The sequence below is a fragment of the Condylura cristata genome, unplaced genomic scaffold (genome assembly GCF_000260355.1).
Source record: "Condylura cristata isolate star-nosed mole 26May11 unplaced genomic scaffold, ConCri1.0 scaffold00021, whole genome shotgun sequence".
NCBI classification, from domain to species: domain Eukaryota; kingdom Metazoa; phylum Chordata; class Mammalia; order Eulipotyphla; family Talpidae; genus Condylura; species Condylura cristata.
Genome location: NW_004567122.1, coordinates 34,479,787 through 34,502,276, shown reverse-complemented (window position 1 = coordinate 34,502,276; position 22,490 = coordinate 34,479,787). Strand labels below are relative to the sequence as shown.

The 22,490-nt window shown below is 42.5% G+C and overlaps 1 protein-coding gene across 1 annotated transcript in view; it reads right to left on the bottom strand.

Moving 5' to 3' along the window:
- Window positions 1–18,583, bottom strand: part of SH3RF2 (SH3 domain containing ring finger 2) — a 122,373-nt gene extending 103,790 nt beyond the window's left edge. The window contains exon 1 of the mRNA XM_004686843.2: window positions 18,102–18,583. Within this exon, the coding sequence (XP_004686900.1) occupies window positions 18,102–18,479 (378 nt within the window). The 5' untranslated portion in view covers window positions 18,480–18,583. The remainder of the gene's footprint in view (window positions 1–18,101) is intronic.
- Between the last annotated feature and the right edge of the window lie 3,907 nt (window positions 18,584–22,490).

Here is a 22,490-nt window from a genome sequence, read left to right as displayed (position 1 = left end):
AAAAAGAAAAAAAGAGAAAAAAAATGCTAGGTTTCCATTTTTTTAAAATGTTATGTCCCTTTTTACCTCTCACAAAAAAGAAATTGGGCAGCCATCAGCACAAGTGAGGTAGGTGGAACTAATCACCTTTAAAGAAAAGTTCAGGGAACACATATTTTAGATATAAGGAAAGGAGGGGGACATAGAGCTTGAATTCCATTTGAGATTTGTTAGTATCACACTTAAAGGGAAGGGGTGTTGGGATTGGGAATATTTGTTAAAGTTTCTGGATCATTGCAGTACAACAGGTTTTTACTGAGGGCCAGGTGCTGAACAAGGTGGCACTAAAAAGACTTCCCCAATTTCCCCAGGGTTGTGCCGCTGGGATAATATAAATCTGAGCGATCGCCCTGTTTCTTCAAGTACATAGTCGTGATCAGAATGCCCTGCATCTGAACCCCTTTTCTATGTTTGGGAATTCTCTCACCTCCTGAATTTTGGGGGAGGTTTAAACTGCTTTAAAATTAAGAGTTGCAAATGTCAGCTTTTATCGTTGGTATCAGCCAGATATCTAGGCTTTGCCACTTAAAGGAATTCACTTGGAACTTTGAATTGGGAGTTAGTGACACAAAGAGGGGACAGAGACTTGTCTCCACCTCTGTGTGCAGGTGTGGAGCCTGCAATGACACTGACTTCCCACTGCAGGACCAGGAGTGGGAGCAGGGCCAGTGGAGGCCTTGGCCTCAGTGCCAGAGGTGTCAGCCCTGGGAGCCAGCACCTGAGGCAGTTTCTGGCAAGGTGGCTCAAATAAATCTTTTCAGCTCTCCCAGACGTTCTCTAAACTGCCTGAGACTCTTTTCCATTAGTCTGCCTGTTATTAAGCCAATCTACCTTCCTCACTGCCTTCTTCCTTTCTCCCTCCATCCCTCCCTTCTTTTTCTTTGCAGTGGATTCTACTGTAATGCAGATAAGAGTACTGTGGACGTGCAACCTACCATCCCTATTGTGGAGAATGTCATCTGCAGTTGGAGGGAATGACATTGATAAATAGAAAGATGTGGTCAAGATGAGGAGAGTGATCAGATAGGGTGAATCTGGGTCTTTAGAGACCCTGAGATAAGCTCAAACACTAAACTTCTTTTTCTAGGAGCTGGTTTGAGCTGGGTCTCTCATTAGCAATGAAAAGTTTTTTTTCAACACAGATAAAAGCAAATTAATTAATATTAGGTGTCAGAAACCTGAAGACTATTCATTCCTTTTGACACAGTAATCACTTTGCTATCCTTTGGAAATAATTAAAAATGTTTAAAAAACAAAACGGAAATAATTAGTGGGATTGACAGGGATGGCATAGGAAAGTGCTTCTAGATGACAATATCCGTGACGTTGGAGCCACTTGCTACCAATTCCACACTCATCTCCTTCATAAATTTGGTTTACATTGAAAGATATCATCACCACCTTAGTTTTATACTATGTTTCTGTATTACTTGGCTTGTCCTTTCCCCTGATCAGGTCTTTGGCAACTGTCTTTTGAGGTTCAAATTTGGCATAAATGGAGATTTTGTAAATGCTTACTTGCTTCTTAGATCTAATTGCAACGGAGCACCAGAGGTCTGAACGGGTCACATTGCAAAATGCTACATAAGGTCTGTAGGTGTTTTGATTTTCCTACAGGAATTCTTTACAGTAAAATGTGGTGTGGAAGCCTCTGAGCTAAGCCCAGCAAAGTAACTGCAATTGCCTAGCCAAGAAGCAAGGCAGTTGGGTAAGATACAAAGAGCTCAGACTGAGGTTCAGGAAACCTGAGCTGACCCTCACTTCTCTCTACTGGCAAACTGTGGCCTTATAACATCCTTCTTCTCACTAAGCTATAGATTCCACATTTATCTAAGACATTTGGCCAGATTTTTTTTTACAGGTATTTTCAGCTTGAGAGCCTTTGTGTTATGTTTCTTAATAAGGTGGCATTTTAAAAGAAAGACTAAGATGAACTTGCTTTAGGAGTATCTTTATGTAATAACTGATCTTGGACAGGTCCCGGGCCATTATGAGAGGAATCTGTTTGGATGCGTTCCTCTTTGAAAGGAGTAGTCCATGAGTCCTGAAGCAACTCTTCTGAATCACCTCCAAGAAAGAACTGATGTGGCCCCACCTGCTCCTGGCTCAAGGTGGTATGAATGGACCCTGCTGCAGCCTAGTGAGTCAGCCTGTCATGGGTCCATTGAATCTAGAGGAAAACCATTTGAAGTAGGTGTTACCAATACAGAAACTGAGGCTCAGCTATCCTAGTGACAGGCGCCCAGTGAGAGAGCTGGGGTTCAAAGGCAGGTCTTTTGGTTCGAATTCCTATGCCATTCCTTCTGCTCAACTGGCATCCTGCAGGTGAACAGTGGCATGTACTTTCAGAAGGGTGACACGCGGTCCATCCTCACCTCTGTTCTCATGCTGCAACAGAGACTACGAGGGCACTGGCTGTGGACAAATCTAGCTCTTACCTCTGTGTGACCCTGACAAAATTAGTCTGAATCTCAGTCCCCTACTATAAAATGGATATAGGTAAAAAGGAACTGTCTCATGCAGAGGTTGCAAATGTTAAATGGAAGTGCTTAGTCAAGTGACTTCCTGGTGAAGCTGGTGATCTCTAAGGTCCAATGCTCATGCCCAAACTGCAGCCAGTTCTGTGGCTTCTACTTTCAGATTTGCTTTCAAGTCCATCTAGCCACCATCTTCGCCCTGCCTTCTCAACTGGACGACCGGAGTGATCTTTTCCTTCCTTCTTTGCCCCCCAGAAATTAATTTTTCACTCAGGAGCCAGAGAATATGTTAAGCTGATGAGATTATTTCCCTGTTTTAATCTCTTTCATTACTTCTAGGATCCAATCTCCTCTCCTCAACATAGTTTCTGGATCCCTCTAGATCTTCCTTTGCCTATTTAACTCAGTGTTTATCTCACCCCTCAACCACATATGTGATATGCAGAATTTCTTCTTTACATTGAGTTTGTTTATGCCAGCACTCTAACATGTACCCATGGAATATTACATGCACTCCTCAAACTGAGAGAAGAAATACTGAAGGAAAGGCCAGGAAAAACACAAACTTGCAAGCTGACCATAGATCTAAGGCATACAGCAAGGGAGCGGGAGAGGGATGAAAACAGGGGCCAGAAGAGCAGAAGGAACTGTGGTGATGGATCACGGGTGCTGTGGTTGGAGAGAGAACAAAGTAAGAAAATAAACTAAAAAAAAAAATGTTTTTTATAGTGCTTTCAAGAGTAGCATTCCTGTGAAAGTGTTCTAGCAAGGCTTGTGATGGCTAGAGGCTCTTTACAAGAAGGAGATCCCAGGAGAGATTTTCCAGGAATGTTACAATTTTTTTTGGGAGCCACCTGAAATCTCAGCAAGGAGACACTTGCAGAGATCTTTAGGGAAAAGATAACAATAAACCCTGTTATGCTTATTTGTGGGTAGTTTAAACAGAAAGTAGCTGGGCCCTTAGTGAAATACGGGAATCTGCAGATAGAACGGCAAGAATACTAAATAACAGCAAATTTGCCAATGTGCTCTAAATGCATTCATGGGCCAGTCCTTTAGTTTGTCACATTCAACCCCTATTTAATTCTTAGAACCAATGTGTGTGTGTGAAGAGGGGATGTTGGGGGATGTGGGGTATGCTGGCTACATATTATTTCATGCTCAGATTCAGAGGCTGAGGCTTGGGGAAGTTAAATGACTTCCTTACAATAGATGGCTAATAGATGGTAGAACCAGAGTTTGAAATCAGCTAGTGTGACTTTAGAAGCTCTGCTCTTATTTCTCTGTCTTGCCTCTGGGTGATGAATACCTACACCAGCTTGCCAGATGAACTAAATGAAGTACTTTAGCCTGGAGAAGATAAGATTGAAAGTGAGATAAAAAAAGAAAAAGACACAAATCTCCTGAGTTGCAAAGACTTGTAGGCTCTCATGAAAATAGAGGGCAGGTGTGTTTTGTGTGGCTGAGTTTCAAAAGACTTTTCTGAACTTGCTATCCAGAGTGGAGGGCACAGTGTGTTCAGGCAAAAAAACCCCCACCCTCAATACTGTGGAGATTTGAGTGCATGGGTTTTGTGTGCCTCTGTGGGAAGGCACAGAGAGGAAGGGTGGTTGACTGGTCTGGAGGACCTTTGAGTCTCTTTTAAGTTGTAGATTCTAGAATACAAGGGAGTTAGGAGGCTCACTCACTCCCTGCATACTCCCTGTGTAATTCTGCACAGAAGATTTATACAGGAGAAAAATTAATGCCATGTGAATAGGTTAAAAAAAAAAACAAAACACGTGTTGTGTAGATGCTTTGCTGTAGAGGTGACCTGCAGATGAACCAACACAGCAATCCAACAGCATGGACTAGGTATCAGTGTACACGAATAACTGTGGGCAAGCCTCTTGGTATCCTTGAGCTTCAGCTTCCTTATCTGTGAAGCAATGTTGCCTGTGTTTTAAATAAGTTTTTACAGTTAGAGTATTTGCATAGGTCTTTGAAGACTATAAAATTTCAAACATAGTAGCTGTTTTGTGAAAACCTTTAAATTTATATTTCATTCCTTAAACACATAAATGCAAAACTTCTGTGTCATTTCCATACTCTGTCAAGTAGGAAGAGGGTAATTTTAAATCTGAGATACTGAAATCCTGAAACATGTTGAATTTGGGATTTTTCCTATAACCTTGGTGTTTGCTAACATTTATTAAGCACTCAGATACATTTCATGTCATATGTTTGCTACTCCACTAAGACAGGATTAGAAGCTGATTTTCCTGAATTTCAGGTTGTATTTTTCCCCACCAATACTGGATTTGCCTACCCAGATGACAGGTTTCTAGAAGGAACAGATCATAAATACTTTCTTCAGACATGCTCTGTTTACATTTCAGGGAAAGCAGACCAGTTCTGCAGAAGTTTGTCCTATTTCCTGATAACATGTATCCCACGTGTCTTTCCTTTCACACTTGGTTCCACCTCCACTTTCCTCCTTCCTCCTGGTGATAGTTCCCCTGGGTACACATCTCAGTGTATCTCTTCTGCTCTTCTCCTTATCTCCCCTCCTTTTTTCTCTGTCTCTATAAGCCCCCCCTCTCTTGGTTCCTCTATTTTACATAGATTCATTCCTACCACTTCAGTCTTTAAACTTCTGACCAATAGCACCCAGTTAAGACACAGCACACCATCAACATGGAGTTGGTGACAGATGACATTGTGTTCCAGACACTTATCAACAGCTCAGACTGGCAGTGGGTTGCCACCAGGAGCTGGCAGCCACGGTGGAAGGTGCGAAACTCTGCGGGGGGGTCCCAGGATTCCATTCTGGTTGCCCTGACGCATCTGGTTAAGTATTCAGTCCATGAATTTAAAAAGGCTCGTCTCAAGTAGCAGTTTCTTCATCTGCAAAGTGGGAGAATGCCACTGACTGCAAGGGTTGCTGTGAGGATTGAGGAAAGCAGGCTTATTCTGTGTGACATTTGGCCTGGGGCATGTGCTCTGTGATGGTGGTGGGGGTTACTATGGTGCTGAAACCAACTCTGTTCACTGCCCCTGGATCCTTTGTATAATTTCTCAAAAGAAGGGAACATTGGCTTCTCCTTGCATTCTTCAGTCATCATAGTCTGCCTTCCTTAAAGCATAGGACCAATCTACTTGGGCATTTACTACTGCAAGAAGAAATTTGAACTCTGGAAGTTTACTTCTGCTTCTTAGAGAATCCTTCATTGCTCTGCCATGCCTGTTTATTAAGTAAAAATCCCAAATAAGAATTACAGTAGCCTTGCTGATCTCAAATGGAGGCAGCGTGTTCATATTACATTGAATACCCTTCCTGAACACAGCTCTGCAGAGAGCTATTCCTGCTCTGTGCCCACTGATTCTGCTGCATTACCTTGGCAACCAATTAAAATACAACATCATCCTCAACTCTGCAAAACCAGGGTAACCTGCTCAGAAGGCTGTGACATGCCAGCCAGTCGGTGTGCTTCTTTCTACCTGGTTCCATTCTGGTTCGACTTCTTTTTCTACCTCCTAATTACCTCTGAATCCCCTGCAAGCACCTACATGCCATTTCTAACACACCTGGCCTTAAGTCAAGAAACACATTTGTCAACAAGAAGGGATCCTGGGGATAAAATGGTTGGTATTTCTCCCTTTCTCTCGCCTCAGGGGAAGACACAGGAGGTCCTCAGTGATGGAGCTGCTGAATCTAACTGTAATTTCTTTCAGTATGGCAAACATTATGCATCCAATCACTGTGCTGGTTACACAGCGTTGGGTATGGAGGAGGACAGGACATTTTCTGAGCCTCATGAGGTATATATTCCAGTAGAAAAAAGAAGTGAGCAGACAATGCCTGTAGCCTGAGGGGCAGGTTGGAGACTGGTGGGTAGCACTAGGGGCTCTGGGAGAATGAGGAAGAACTACGGTGGTCTTGGACGTGGAACCCAAACTGAGGTCATTTCCTGGAGGCGTGAAAGCTACTTTGAGAATCGAAGATGATTTGCAGTCAGTCTCATTGGCCAGTTTCCCAAGAAGGTGTAAGGTTTCATCCTTGCCTTCTCTAGTACTGGCACATTGGCTGATATCCTCAGCTTGGGGGCAGGAAAGTTTTCACATTTTCCTCCTCTGAAGGGTAACAATGAATGATCTGTGTTCTCTCCTCAACCTCTTGACTCTCCACAGAGTGCAGATGGTGACCAAAAGGCACATTTTCCTAAACCAGCAGTATCAGGACTACAACGATCTGACTTCTCAGTCAATGTGCATACTTCTCAGTGGATTCTACAGTCCAGCAACATGATTTCTTTTTTTAAATAAATAATATAATAGTTTATTTTTACATCAATTTGTGCATTTTTCCATCTCATTTGTAGTCCCCGTGGGCTACCCATCACCAAATCACCCATGTGCCATCATGATAGTCCAGTGCATTTCCCTCCCCCCTACTGTTCTTGATCCCATCCCCCCCTCTACCCCATAAAATGTCTCTGGTATATAGCTGTTCATTATTATTATTATTTTCTTGCCTGGCCTGTTATACTCCTGCTATGAGTGAAGCCATACAGTATTTTTCCTTTGCTTTCTGGTTTGTTTCACTAAGCATGATCTTCTCCAGCTCCATTCATGTTGCTGCAAAAGGCATGTGTTTATTTATTTTTTGGTTGCTGAGTAATATTCCATTGAGTATATGTACCACATCTTTTTAATCCAGTCATCCTCTTTTGGACATTTGGGCTGTTTCCATGTCTTTCCAATTGTAAATAAAGCAACAATAAACATGGCGGTGCAGGTAACTTTTTGAATCAGTATTTTTGTGTCTTTTTGGGTGGATACCTAGGAGGGGGATTGTTGGGTTATATAGAAGCTCCATGTTTAGCAGTTTGAGGAACCTCCAAACAGCTTTCCATAGTGGTTTTACTGGTTTGCATTCCCACCAGACTGCTAGGATTTTTAAAAAATGCAGCCAGTAACTGCCCTGAACATTCCCAAAAACACAGGACTGCTAAATTTTGATCTGTAACCTTTTCTCTCATTCTGTTTTTTTGTAGTAACATGTATTGAGCTCACATCTCTTTATAGAGAAACAGTCATATCCATCTCAATGGGCTTTAGAAAGAGTTAAGTGAAATCCCATAGGTAAATGTACTTTAGTCAGTGTCTGTAACATAGTAAATCTTCCCTCTAAAAATAATTAGCTGCATTATAATTATTAGTTTACTTGACTGTCTTCTGAAAAGACCATGAGTTCTTTGAGGGCATGATCCTATCTCATTTATTTTTGTTCTTCACTGAAGCCCAGCAAAGGGCCCTACTCATAAAAGGCATCCCATACTTGGTTTTGGAATGAGTGTGACATCGAAAATAATGATGACAATGCCTCACATTTATTGTCACTCAGTTTACTGTTTGTCACCTCATGTGCTAAGAACTTGACAAGAATCACTTTGATTTATTTGCCAAATGATGCCATGATTGCTGTTTTCCCATCTGCAAACGTAATAAAATAGCAACCTGACTACAGTAAGACTGGAGGCACTTTGCAAGTGTGACTTACTGGATGAATGCAAGGAGAACCCACATCTTTACTAGAGTCCAGACCCTGGGTTAAGCACGTTATAGGTATCACCTCATTGATTGCCCCCAACAACCCCATGTGGTGAGCTTACTGTGTACAAAGATGCTCATGCCCCCAACAACCCCATGTGGTGAGCTTACTGTGTACAAAGATGCTCAGAGTCACGACTACCTTGTGCTGAAGCACACAGCTGGTGCCCAGGCACAGGGAGCCTTTGTCACAAATCCCAGCATCACCAAAAGAAGCCTAAGGCCAGAGCAGCAGAACATTGGAAAACATGTTTTTAAAACAATCTTAGGATCTCCCTGGTGGCCTCGGGGTTAAGTCTCAGCACTACCGCCACTATGGCCTGAGGTCCATCCCTGGCCAGGGAACTGGCTCACATATGGCACAGCAGACACCCCTTATTTCTCCTGCTGCCCTCTCAGCAGTATATTGCAGTAGGTCCATCAGTTCTGCTCCCCAAGTTGTCACTAGTGAATACTGTCACCCCTGTACCTCTGGCCTACATCCTAATTCTTCTATGCAAAAATTAAAAAAAAAAAGCAATTTAAAAATATGTCTTTGTCTTATTCAGAAAGAAGTTTAAAAGAAACAATTAAGTACCAGAGGGCAATGGGAATTATTGTTTCATAACAGCATGGGGTCATGAAAAAGTTCTGAAGGTAGAGGGTGGTGGCGGCTGCATAAGAATGGGTATATAATTAATGCCACTGAAGCAATCGCCTAAAATGGCAAATTTCATATTAAGTATATTATAAGTGTGTGTGTGTGTGATGTGGGTTTGGCAGCATGAGGGCCAAGAGCCCATGTTCCTTTCTGAGATCCTGCCCTCCCTTCTGTTTGGAGGCCAGGACCATTCAGCTCATAAAGCAGTAAATTCGTGGTGCCTGACACAGGAGTTAGGCATGCATGGAGGGCATTTCCTATCTTCTTAGGTTAACAACTTACAAATAAAGTGGTTTTGAACATGACCCACATGCTTTCTGGAGAGTGTTTGTCACCAAAAAAAGGCATTTAATAAGGCGTTTAATCACCTTATTAAGGCTTACACCTGATGTGATGTACCACTCACTCCTCACATAGCTTTTGAGGGTTATTTATTTCTGCACCATGAGGACTCAAGACTCTGTGAAGGATATGGATGCGGTTATTTATTTATTCATCCATTTAAAAAAATATTTGGGGTGTTCCTAATATGAACCAGGATGTGACTTGATACTTCAAGCACAGTATTAGGAGACAAGTTTCCTGTTTCCCTTTTGTTTGGAAAGTACATTGGAGAAATGACAGCAGTCTGAGATTAACTCAGCTATTACTAGAATGCTGGAGCCTGAGCCCCCGAACAGCCGTGGTCTGCGTGTTTGATGGTGTGCCCTGGCTTCTGAGCTGTGGATGCAGAATGCCGAATAGACTTGTCTTCCTTGCCCATGATACTTTGGATGCACTGGCTGGCATTTCTAGCTACGGTTATTAGGTAACCTGACTGTTTCAATGGAAAAGAATTGTTGTGTTTGCCAGTGAAGTGGAGACTGCGCCTCAGTTACCCAGTACACTTGGCCATCTTTTGGACAGAGGTCTCTTGTTTGGTTGCACTGAACCCATCAAGTAGATAGAGCCTTTAGGCTACATGATGATATGTAAGCACTTCAGGTGCATACATACATTTTTAAAAAGATTTATTTATTTATGCATACAGAACTGGGGTACAGGCCAGAGATGCTGGGGCAGTGTCTTCGCCAGAGACAGAGTGGGGAGCAGAACAGGTAGATCTACGAAGTACACTGCTGAGGGGAGCAGTGGGCGGGTCAAAAGAGGTCCGCCACATCATGTGGATCACCTCCCGGGCCCGGGATTGAACTTGCACTGAAGCAGATGCATCCAGCTTGCAGTACTGTGTCCTAACAATGGACACAGTACTGTGTCCATTGTACCACCAGGGAGGGCCTGCATACATACATTTTTAAAGAGAAATTTATGTGTAGTAAAGAGAGAAACTTCCTAGTGATAGTTTTTTATTTGTAAGATTTGTTTTTATTTATTTATGCATACAAGAGCTGGGGTGTAGACCAGAGGTGTAGGGGGTAACAGGACTCACCAGAGACAGAGTGGGGAGCAGAACAAGCAGATCCATTGAAATACACTGCTGAGACGAGCAGCAGGCGAGACAGGAGAGGTCTGCTGTGCCATGTGGGTCAGCTCCATGGCTGCGGATCTAATTCATGCTGCAGTCAATAGCTTGATAGGGTTATACCTAACTCCTGTGCCACCAGGGAGGTCCCCCAGTGGTAGTTTTGAAGCAGGTATCCTTTCTCTTCTTATTTCTGCCTCTGTTTTATTCCCTTTTCATTCTCTTTGAGCCATTCCTAATCTGTCCTGACACTCCCATATGCCTTTGCCCTTGAATCCTTGGCACTTCTTTCCTGCCAGTGAAACACCTATTTCTCCCTAGGAAGTTTCTTTTTATTGGCCAGGCTTCACTGCCCGCAGCCCGAACTTGCCTCACCACCTGACATTTTCCTAAACCACCACTACTTGCCTCTAAGACTCCTTTGCCTTAATTATATTGCATTATAATTTACAAACAAATACTCATTCTTTTTAAGTGTACAGTTTTATGAATTTAGACAAACCTATAGGCCATCACATAAAACATTTGATTTATCCTCCAAATCACTATCATTTATAATGCTGCCATACATAGAATTTATATAAATGGAATGAGACAATATGTACTCTTTAGTAAGACATTCTTTTTTTATATATGTTAACATTTCTAAAATAGGATATATCTTACAGTGAACATTTAACATGTTTTTTTTTTCTTAAAAGCTGTAACTAAAAAGATAATGTATCTTAAACTGGATGATAGGTTTAAATCAGGGCTGTATGTATGTCTGCTGACTGGTCTGTTTACTGGTGGGCAGAAAGCATTGGGAAGGTGAGAATCTTTACTTTGCTGTCTATATCTGGACACTGGTAGGAGCTAAACAAATGCTGCAGAAAGTGGTGGTGGTGATTTTCAAATACTTTTCCAAAAATATCTTCTAATGGCAAGATCTTGCCTAAATACTCTATTTGGAATGAGTCAATAGTCTCTAACTATATAGGAGTTTTGGGTGCACTCAGCCATCTCAGCATTAGGATAAGACAGCATGTTCCCCAAGTCAGTTCACAATTCATTAAATAAAAGGAGGGAATGAGGGGTACCATTGTCATTGAAATTTGGAAAACATTTATTATCATAATCTACCACTTAGTAATTCACAATCCATTAGGTGTTAACAATTCTGGAAAATCCTGCAGTAAAGAAAAAAAGTTTGACTCTTAATTTCAGGTTTGTTTTAACTCTGGGGTTTTATGCAACATCCATTAATAGCTTACAGAACACACATCATGAAAGACTGATATAATATATAAGCATGAATTTAAAAATAAGAAAGAAAAGAGATGGCAAAGAAATTGAGAAGAGCTGTGTTTGTTCAAGTTGGTCCTGGCTAAGGCCAAAGCTAGGTAATGGATGGATGAGGCTGCTAGCACTCGTGAGTCCAGGGCTTAAAGGCACTTTCCCTACCTCTGTAAATCTCACTCTAGTAAAAGGGACCTGTGGGCAGGCAACCCTTCCTAAGAGGACAGTAAAACAAGAGAAATATACATTAGCTAACCCTTTGTGAGACACGCCCGGCACACTGGTGGGAAGGGAGATTGAACCTCATGCCCCACCCTCCAGCTGGGCTGTGCCTTGGGAGGAGCTGTTATGTTTGTCCACTGTTTGTCCAGACACCTTTAATTTATGAGAAAACTGAAGCAGACAATAAAACAACTTGGTAGAACACAGAGCAGCTCACCTATAGGAGTCACTCAAATCATTTAAAGGATGGCAAAGTCCTCAGAAATTGCATCGATCCAATATACACAAAGATTTAAAAAAAAAAATCAGAGTGGGCAGGTGAAAATCAAGCAAAAAATATATATAATATAATATATGTACAAAGCTCCCTATCTTTTAAAAAATATTATTTTTAACATCATTATGCAGTAAAATAGACTTTTCTCCTATTGATATATATTTCTAAGAATTTTAACATATATATAGTTTCACTTAACCATCAACCCAATATGGATACAGATTCATCACCCAATAAAACTCCCTCATGCAATTCTTCTATAGTCTCATCCTCTCCTGATCCATAACCCTGGCAAACCATGAAGACCATTCTTATCCATCATTATAGCATTGTCTTTTTAAGAACTCTTTTCCCCCTTTGTTTAACATTATAATGGAGGTCTGCATGTTTGCATAGGGTGGAAGTACAGCAAATCCAGTGCAAAAGACTTTCTCCTCTACTGTTATTGTCTTCTATTTACTATTACTCACATTTATTATTACCATCACTAGCATCTATTATGTACCAGGCACTTTTCTGAAACTTTTTACATAATAATCTCATTTTAATCTCATGATACAGGTATTCATTATTATCTCCATTCTACTAATATAGAAACAGAATCAGAGAGGTTAGGCAAGTTATTTCAGCCCAAACTGTAACAAATAATAGAATCGCAGCACAAACCCAGCTCCATTTGGTCACAATTAATGTACAATACAATGAGCATTACAAAGGAGGGGTTTGTAATTACGAAGAAGGTACATCAGGAGCGATTGGGAGTACAGCCAATGTGTGGTCGATGTGATGCTTTATCAAGATGTTTTTGCTGAGGTTGATAGTGACTTACAACTTATGTAAATTTTAGGTATATAAGATCTATATCTTTAAACACTGTATCATGATCCTCATCAAAATGTTAGTTTTTATTACCATAGACTTAACCCCTTTTACACTTACCACTCAGCCTTTCAATCCTTCCTCGCCCTCTGACAGTTGCTGACCTGTTTCTGTATCAAAGAGGTAGTTTTGTCTTGCCTTACCTTTTCATTTATTTTTTCCTTTATAATTCAGCATGAAATCATGTGGTATTTATTTTTCTTCATTTGACTTTAAGTCTTTATTAAATCACCTTAAGCACTTAAGAGGATACCCTGTTGGTCTATCCATATGGTCTCAGATGGGAAGAGCTCACTTTTTTTTTGTTCTTTTTAGCAGCTGAGTAATATCCCTGTGTGCATGTGTGAGCAGGTGCATATGTGGTGTATATGTATTACATCTTTTTATCTATTCATATATTGCTGAGTATTAAGGTTGACTCAATACATTAAGTATTGATGCAAAGACAATGGGAATGGACATATATTTTTCACATTAGCATCTTTTATGTTTTTTGATAAATACCTTGGAGTAGAATAGCTGGAATATTTGATAGTTGTATTCCTAATTTTTCAGATCCCCATGCTGTTTTCCATAGTGACTGTACCAATACATCATCACCAACAGTGCCCTTTTCTCTACATCCTCTCCTATACTTTTTATTTTTTCTCTTTTTGATAATAGCCATCCTAACAGGTATGAGATAGTATGTTGTGGTTTTGAGCTGTAGTTCCCATATAAAAAGTGACAAGGAACATTTTTTCATTTGCCTGCTGGCTATTTATATGTCTTTGGGAAATGTACATTCAGGTCTTCATTTTTGAGTTGGCTTTGTTGTTGAGTTGGGTAAGTCCTTTGTATAGTTTGTATATTAAGTCCTTGTTGGATGTATGATTTGCAACTATCTTCTCCCATTCAATAGGCTGCTTTTTTGCACTCATATGACCTTTAAAAATTGGTTTACAATTGTGTTTGAAGCTGGAGAACCATCTGCTTCTCCTGACCCCTCAACTTCAGCTCCTTCTTATGGCTTTCTCCACTTGCCACATGTGGTCCTTGCTGACCTACGTGGCACCTGCCTACTGTTTTTGGGACCTCAGGATGGTTTTAGTCTCTCTGCACATTTAGCAATCACCACCATCTGCGTGATACATAGCTCTGCCGAGGACAGGCAGCTGAGATCCAGGGAAGCGGCTGGATGCCTTCTGGTTTCTCCCCAGGCTCCTTCCCTCATGTGCCTTCTGACCTCATTTCCTCCCTTGGATGCTGCAACATCAGTTGAAAAAGTTTCTAGGACACAGCCAGCCTGGTCTATGTACTGAAAGTGGCAGGTATGATCTTACCTAGAATGGGCGAGTGAGGTAGGAATGTGTGTGGTTGGTATGACGCTTAACAATGAAGGGAGAAAGTCCAGCCCTGCAAGTCCAGGGCAGCAATGCTGTGCTGGAATCAAGTGAGGCCAGAGAAAGGAAGGATAAATGTAGATGAAGAGTGGGTGAGACTGGTCAAGTGGACCAGGCTCTGCCCCTGCATATGGTTTTCTTAAGCTTCCTATCTGGGGAGGGGAAGTTAGTTAGCTAGTTTTCTCCTTGAATCAACCTAAATGGGTTTGGCAGTGAGTTGCCAAGCCAGCACACAATGGAAAGAATCACACATTTTAAATCATGGCAGCAGATGATTTGGAGAAAAAGAAAACAAGACAGAAATCAGGATATCAAGGATGCTCTCTGGGTAACACATGGTGAAGAAGGGGGGAGTGGAAATTGGGTGTGTAATTTGGAGCCGAAAGTGTTGAGTCACTTCAATAACAATCATAGCTCACATTTATTGAGCACTTAATATGAGCCAGTCACTGTGTTAAGAACTAATTGACATGAATCATCTCATTTATTTTTCACAACAACCCTCTGAGGTTAGTGCCACTATTATCTCCAATTTTCGGATGGGGAATTAGAGGCCCTGGGGTTTAAGTGACTCACCCAAAGTTCACAACTTTCGAGGGGTAGAATAAAATTTTGGATTCTGATATTTTTCAAACCTAAGTTTGCAAATTCTTGCCATTGCTGCTTTAATGCCTAGCTGAATTCAGAGATTTTCTTAAGGTGTAACAAATTGAGAAGCAAGAGACATCAGCTGCTCAGAAGCCCATACCCTCCCCAGGGCTTGCAACTCCTCTGGCTAGAGCAGAATGGGAAGGAGTGAAGATCATTGGCCTTGCCCCGCCAGGGACCTGCAGGACTGTTGGTGGAAATAACTGTATGCTGCAGAAACCTCCGGCCATTTCTCAAGTTTTCTTTTCACACAGTCTACTTGGGAGAGTTTTAGACATGTAGGCACAATGGACTATTTTTTCTTTGTTGGACTGGCACCATGAAGTGTGACTATTGGTTCCACCCTAGCATACCAGCTGGCACGGGAAGCACCAGGCCTCTGAGCCAACAAAAAGATCTAGATGAGCTTGTTTTTCAGATGAGCCTAGCTTAGTTGAACACACTTTGGACTTAAAAAGCTCATGGACAGTCAGTTAAATGAACCCTTTTGGAGTGCCAGCTTAATATCTAAGCCTGCAGAAGAGGTACTTTTCAAAATGGTACCCTGTGACAACTGATTATTTATGACCGCTTCGGGAAGTACTTATACTTAGTATTAACCTAGCCGGGACCCATCATAGAACCCAGTTCCATAATAATACCTATCACACTCTCCTGCAAGGGCTATCACTCCTTCTGTGTTTTATAGAATGCCTTGCGCCAGGGCACAGTAAACAGCCAACAATAATATTTACTATGATAATGATCTTCCAAATGCCTTTCATCTAAGGGTCTCAAAATGCTCTGCAAATACTCATTAGTTAAGCCTCACAATGACTCTCTATTTTTTAATATATTTTCCCATTTTACAGAAGTTTAAATTGAGACCCAGCAAACTTTAGTCACTTGCCCAAAGTCAAACAGCAAGTTTAAATTAATGATAATGATGATGCTTTGCATTTACAGCGTGTATTTTCAGAGCAATATGAATTTGTTGCAAATACAATTTTCACATTATCCTGGAACAAGGTGGTTAGAAAGTATTATTAGCTGTTGATGAGCCTTGGTAAACTGAGGCAAAGAGGGCAAGTAACTTGTTAAGTATTTTCCTGAGGATGATTCTTAGAACAGAGTGATGCCCCAGACGAAATCCTCAGTTCTTTGACTGAGGGCTGTCTGAGAGCTGTCATATCTGCAGGAAAGATAGCTATATTTGGGGGGTTTAGGACAATCTGCAGGATGACAGCAGTATCTATATCCAGGGATAGGTTTGTTCATACACACCCACTGAAAGAAGCAAAAGGGATGAGATGGGCCACGTGCATAAAGAAGCCTCTGGAATGAAGGAAGCAGGGGCCCTGGGCTGGCAATGGTGGCTCCGCACTAGCCAAGTCAGAAAGCAGGAGCTCTGGGTGATACAGTTGTGCATTTCAGCTTCACCACAGTCCTTGGCTCAGAGTGGCATGGGTACAACCCCATCATGGGCACCCCTGTCTGAAGTTACAAGTGATGCTTGGGAAAGAATTGCAGGGACACATACTACCTTACAGGCTATCTCATTCCCACAACTCCCTGTGACAGGAGGTATCTCGGGTCCTCCACGGTTTAGTACCTTGGTGACTATGATCTATCTGCTGCTGATTTTCTTAGCGACATAGCCACACTGAAGAAAGATGAACACCCAAGCAAAGATATTCAAAGACAACAGGGACCTCCTCCCAGTGTGACAACACTTTCTTAGTGAGTGATGATAGGAGACAGCGAGCAAGCGAGTTGAGTCAGATTTTACGAGGTGGGGGAGGGAGAGGTTGCTGGGTCTTAGGTATTCAAAGAAGGATCTGCTGACAGGAGATAGATCCCAGTGCTCCACAAACAAGGCATGTTTGGGAAAGCTTTGTGCCCCTAACCAACCTTTCCCAGGCCTGTGGTTTCTGAATGATGACTAGACCAGGCAAACGGAGAGCCTTAAATATGGGTGCCCAGGCCTTTTCCAGGACATATTCACACACACAAACAAAACAGCAACAAATAGAGAAGTAAAGAAATCATATCCCGTACTGTGTCTTCCTGCTCTCATTTTTGAATGTTTGCACACTCCCTATTAACTGGGCACCTGAGGGCAGTGAGCTTCAGGAGGAGTGAGCAGACAAGTGGTCTGAATGCCTGTCACAACCCATGATTCTGTGTGGAGAAGGGGAGACCTTCCCATGCACTTTTCCTCTGGGTTTCCGCTATGTTTGCATAGGTCACACTTGTAACTCTGACTCTGTAAGTGCCACCAGCTCCGGCCACAGCCTTCTGTGGTCACTTAGGTACAGTGACTGCAGAAGTGGGGCAACTGACCTTGCTGGACTCATGAGAATCACACCTCTTTCTGTAGACATGTCCTTACCCAGTTATCCACAGGGAGGCTCACAGCAGGCCCCAGGATTGGCCATGCGCCTGCACTGACCACTTTTCATTATCCAAATACCACAAACTTCACATGGTGACCTCCTGTGTGGCTCTGCTAGGCCTGGTTTATTTTATTATTTTGTAATTGAAGCCACTGATGTGCATTTTTTGGGTGCATTTTATTCATTTGGTGAAGGAAGCCACATCTGCCCAGCTCCTGCGACATCCGTCGCGCTTCACAGCCCAGCCTTCCCTGTCACTCAGTCCACCCACATATACACACCCCTCCTGCGCCACTGCAGGGGGCGAGTCTCTTGATAGCTTTCAATGGGTTATGAATGAGCTTTGTCATAATAGCACTTTCTGACTGGCAGTGGAAAGATGGATTTGGGTTAATTTCTGATAAAATCTGATATTTGGAAATTTCTCAGAGATCTCAAAACCACCAGCAGCTGAGTTTGTCCTCTTTCCCAGCCTGTGTGCATGGCCCATGTACTGGCTCGACCTTAGAACAACAGGAGTGAAAGACCAAAAATATACCCGAGAATATTTTCCTTGTCCGCTGCCTTCTGGACAAGAAACCGGGAGAATTTAGGAAGCCTTCACAGTTTTGAGGCAAATTCCTAGGGACCTCTCTAAGAAGGATTTCTAAGGGACTAGATAGGCTCAGCACGTCACTGGGTTTCAGTGACACAATCACTGTCCTCAGAAAACTTATCTCTGGGGAATCAGCACCAGCACTCTGAAATGTAAAAGGAGATCACCCCTACCTGCTATAAATACAAACCCAAGCTCCAAGCAGCATAGTATAAACAAGTAAGATCTTGCTTACCCCATCCATGTGGATTCTGATATTAGGCACCAGCCGGAAAGGGCTGGATGGCAGACCTCTGGAGTTAGTCCTGCTTTTCCTGCCGTCCTGCAAGGTCAGCACGCCAGGCCTGCGGAAGGAGCCCCCTCTTCCTGGGCTCTGCCCAGAGCGCACACCATCCAGAAGACGCACGAGCAGCAGGTTGGCCGGCAGTGCCTCGACGCTGCAAAACACCAGGGTCCGGCATTCAGGACACCGCAGCTCCTTGTGGGCCTTGAAAATCCTCTGTAGACATGGCTTGCAGAAGGTGTGCTGGCAAGGGAGGACTTTGGCTGTGACATCTAACTTTTCAAAGCACACGGGGCACTCCAGAAGATCAAGTAACGTCAGATCATCCATTTTATTTTAAAACTTGAGGCCTGACCCGCAAGGGCAGTCTACATGGTATGGCCAGCTGAATCAAAAGGGCAGAGTCTGTCTCTTGAGAGCATCAGAAGTCTTGCCTGTTTGGAGGAAATAGGAAGAGAGGAAGAAAATGTCACTGCTCTGAGAGGTGTGTCCCACCTACATGGAGGCAGTGCCTCATAAGGCAGTTTGCAAGTACTTTGTTCCAGCACTCAAGTTTCAGATGACTCATCCTGATTCAGTGCTAGCAGGTAGAAGACTCGTGTCTGCTGAGAATCTGGGAAGCATTCAGCAGGGAATGACTATTTACTCACTGACTCTCCGGTGAGTGCTGGGGGGCCTGCTGAAGGTGCGGGCCTGCTCCGCTCTCCAGGACAGCCAGTCTCAGGGACCAAATCAATACCCCCCTCCCTCAAGACGGTAATTTCCACCTACTCCTCTTTCCCTAGGTTTCGGTTCATCTATTATCTGCATCACACATAGACAAGATTACATAGATAGGTTTATCTGAATCTAATGAAGACAGAATTATTCCCTTCACATTACATCTTCCCCCATTGTTTTATTCTAGCATTGTATCAGAAGAATTCCAACCAGGAACCCATTTGTAACAATTGTTTTGCCTCAAGGATAGGCCAGGATGCTTAAAATTTTTTCCTTTCTCTTCTCATCCTGATATCTTATCCACAGAGACACAATCCCTCCTATAAGATGCAGTCAGGCAGCCAGCTCAGTTGCTTTAACGAGTGTTCTCAGTTTCAACTGAAGCAGATAGGAATTCTAGATTGTGGGCACAACCTTCAAAAACCAAAATGGAGCAGCTTATGCAGGGCTGTGTGTGTGTGTGTGTGTGTGTGTGCAGTGCGTGGTCTGAAACTGCCCTTGTTTCAGAACCACTTTCCTTTTGGAAGACGGAGACGAGGTCTCTCATTCAGAAGACTCTCCTGGGAGGACAGCAGTTGTCCCTTACAAATGCCAAGCCTTGGGTGCTGGCAGCAGCCGGAAGGTGTGGCTGGCTGTCTCATGGCCTCACTAGTAAGCCAAGCACACAGGACACCCGGGAAGAGATATGGTGCCTCGACTTCCTGAGACTCCTCTCCAAAGATGTCAGCGCTGGGGAGGTGTGTGGGAGGCCACTAACCTTGAGTTTGAAACCTCAGCTGAGTTCAGCTCAGCAAGCTCGCCTGCTCCTTGGGCTCCCTCCAACTGGCTTCCTCTCCCCCGGGAGCTGCTGCTGCTGCCTCCGCTGCTGCCCTGCTGCGGCTTCTGCGGCTGCTTTGAAAACTTTAACAACTCTGAGTCTTACTCATTTCCAGAGATCGCCTTGCCCAGCCCTCTTAACGCTTTCACCACTGGGTGGCCAACAGTGCTTGTCATTCAGTTAATTCTTTGCTTCCGATCCTGCTTTTATGTAACTGAATCAATTTCTGAGAAAATATTCTAAGGTACAAAATATAAGCCAGCTCCAAAGGGCAAATATTTACAAAGGTTATACTATCACCTTTCACAATTTTTCTTCTCTCCAAGAAACTGAAGTCACCTTAGTTATTAACATGCCAAGGTGATTGTGTTTATTTTACACTTTTTTAAGGACTTCCTGAAAAGGCCAAACAAATTCTTGGTAGCACTGATGACAAAGATAGGCTGTCTGCCTGAACAGTACTATTCCTTAAAAGTCATAGTCAATTCTCCAATTTCGAGATTTGAAAGGAATTTTAAGGAGCTTTTTGCTCAATCTCTTTAAATTAAAAAAAAAAGTGTCATGTAGTGCTTATACATCCTTAAAAAAAATCTAAGCACAGACTTTTTTGAAAAAATGTATTCCCCTGACACCTGCCAATTGTAATCTTTTCAAAGCACCAAATAATGTTTATACTTCCGTTTCTTGATTTATAAATAATCCATTTTATGTAAAGTTACAAAGGTATCCAATGAAGTCAACACCACTATGAATATTGTTATTATTTAACACTGAAGTAGCCCTTATCTGTGCCAAGCACCTTTCTAAAGAATTTACCAGTTTAACAACAAAATAAAACAAAAACAAACAGACAACTCTAAATCGGAGACATTCTGTAGGGGAGGGGAGGAAGGAGGGGTCAAAACGAAGGTGGGAAGAGGCAAGGGACTATGGTGATGATGCATGAGTGAGTTGGTGGTGGAAATTTGATAGGGATTACACGTGGGAAGGAAAGCAAATGTAAAAAAATAACAATGATGTAAAATACATATAAATAAATAATAAAAATAAGAATCTACTAGTTCATTCTAAAATGTTCTTCTGTGGCAAAGAAGAAAGACACACAATAGGTAGATTCTCCCAGAAGTATCTCCCAGTTAAGGCACTGCCCGAGCACATGAATGTGCTGAAAGGGGCCAGAATGTGCTGAAAGGGGTCAGCTAGACTGAGGGAATCTACATTGTAAAATATGCTCTTGAGGCCCTCCCTGGTAGCGCAGCGGGTTAAAGCACTGCACTAAGAAGCTTAAGCCACTTCCGCATTAGTTCGATTCCCGCCTGCCCCGGAGGTGACCACATGGTGCAGCAGACCTCTCCTGAGCCTCCTGCTGTTCCCCTCAGCAGTGTACTTTGTCAGTCAGCCTGTTCTGCTCCCCACTCTGTTCCTGGTGAATCCTCTCACCCTCCACATCTCTGGCCTGTACCTCAGTTCTCTATGAACAAATAAATAAATCTTTAAAAAAAAAATGCTCTTGGCCCCTGATAACTCAGCACATAGAGGTTTCTAAACTCAGTCTCCATTATTTCCAAGATAGATGATTTCACTTCCATGAGCATCTTTTAACATATTTTTCTTTTTAATTTCAGTTTCTTATTATGCTGATATTTGAGATTCTTACAGTGCTGTCACTTCAAGGATGCTATAGCAGATGAATTATAAAAATAAAAATTATTTACATAATATCAGGGAAAAAAAAGAATTTGCCAGGTTAAGTCATATAATCCTTTCCACAACCCAATGACACACTATATCTGTTCTCTATCTTCATTTTACAAAGGAGGAAACTGAGATGCAAAGAGGTCAGATAACTCATGCCAGGAGCCCTGGCTAGCAAGGAGTAGGCTGTTTGTGATCTTAACTACTATACTTTTTGCTGAAACAGCTTTATGGGGAGCAGTAGCGGTAGAAGGGAGCTGAACTCATCTGGGATGACAGGAACTCAAGAGATAATGACCAAAATAGACCAATCAACTTCTTTTTCAGATGAGGCAGCTGTGCACCATTAAGTTGCCCAGTAAGTTAGGGGCAGAGCTGGGACTAGAAACTAGGCGTTTTATTTTTTACCCCTTACCTTTTAACTCTTTATTATGCTGAAAGCATTGGATGCAGCATGATGGGAGAAATCTTAGGAGTTCTCAAGAGATCTGAGAACAGATTATGGTACTTATGGTTTTCTACATAAATTCTGAAAAAGCGAACATGATTCCTCAAAACAGGAGAACTTTATGGTGGACCTAAGTCATCTGTCTTTGAACACAGGCTTAATATGGTTATATGTCAATTTCAGAGACCATTTTCAACTCTTAATCCTCATTTCTTTTTGATGGAAGGGTTTTTGAGCTTCAGTGTTATAACACATTCTCTTACCTGTCGTCTTCAATTACTTCTGGTTTAGATTCCTTATAGGTCAAGACCCTTTCTCCTCCCTCTGCTTCCCACTTAAATAGCTGAGCCTTCTCTTCCATGAACTGCCCTGCAGTCCCTTTACCCTCCATGAAGGTTGCTCCAGTGCCACAGCTCCCCCTGGGACCTGGGCATCACACTAGCTCCCTCACACGCTTGCATCTGCAGCTACATGTACATGCACACATGTGCTGCAGTATGGACACACACACACACACACACACACTGTTTTAACAGTAACATTTGTGGAGCACCTGATGTTAGCCCAGGACCCATGCTAAGACTTGAAGTGGATGATCTCCCGCAGAGCTCCCTACTGCCAGGCAGGTGCTGTGACTATCCTAGGGTTGTAAAACTTGTGG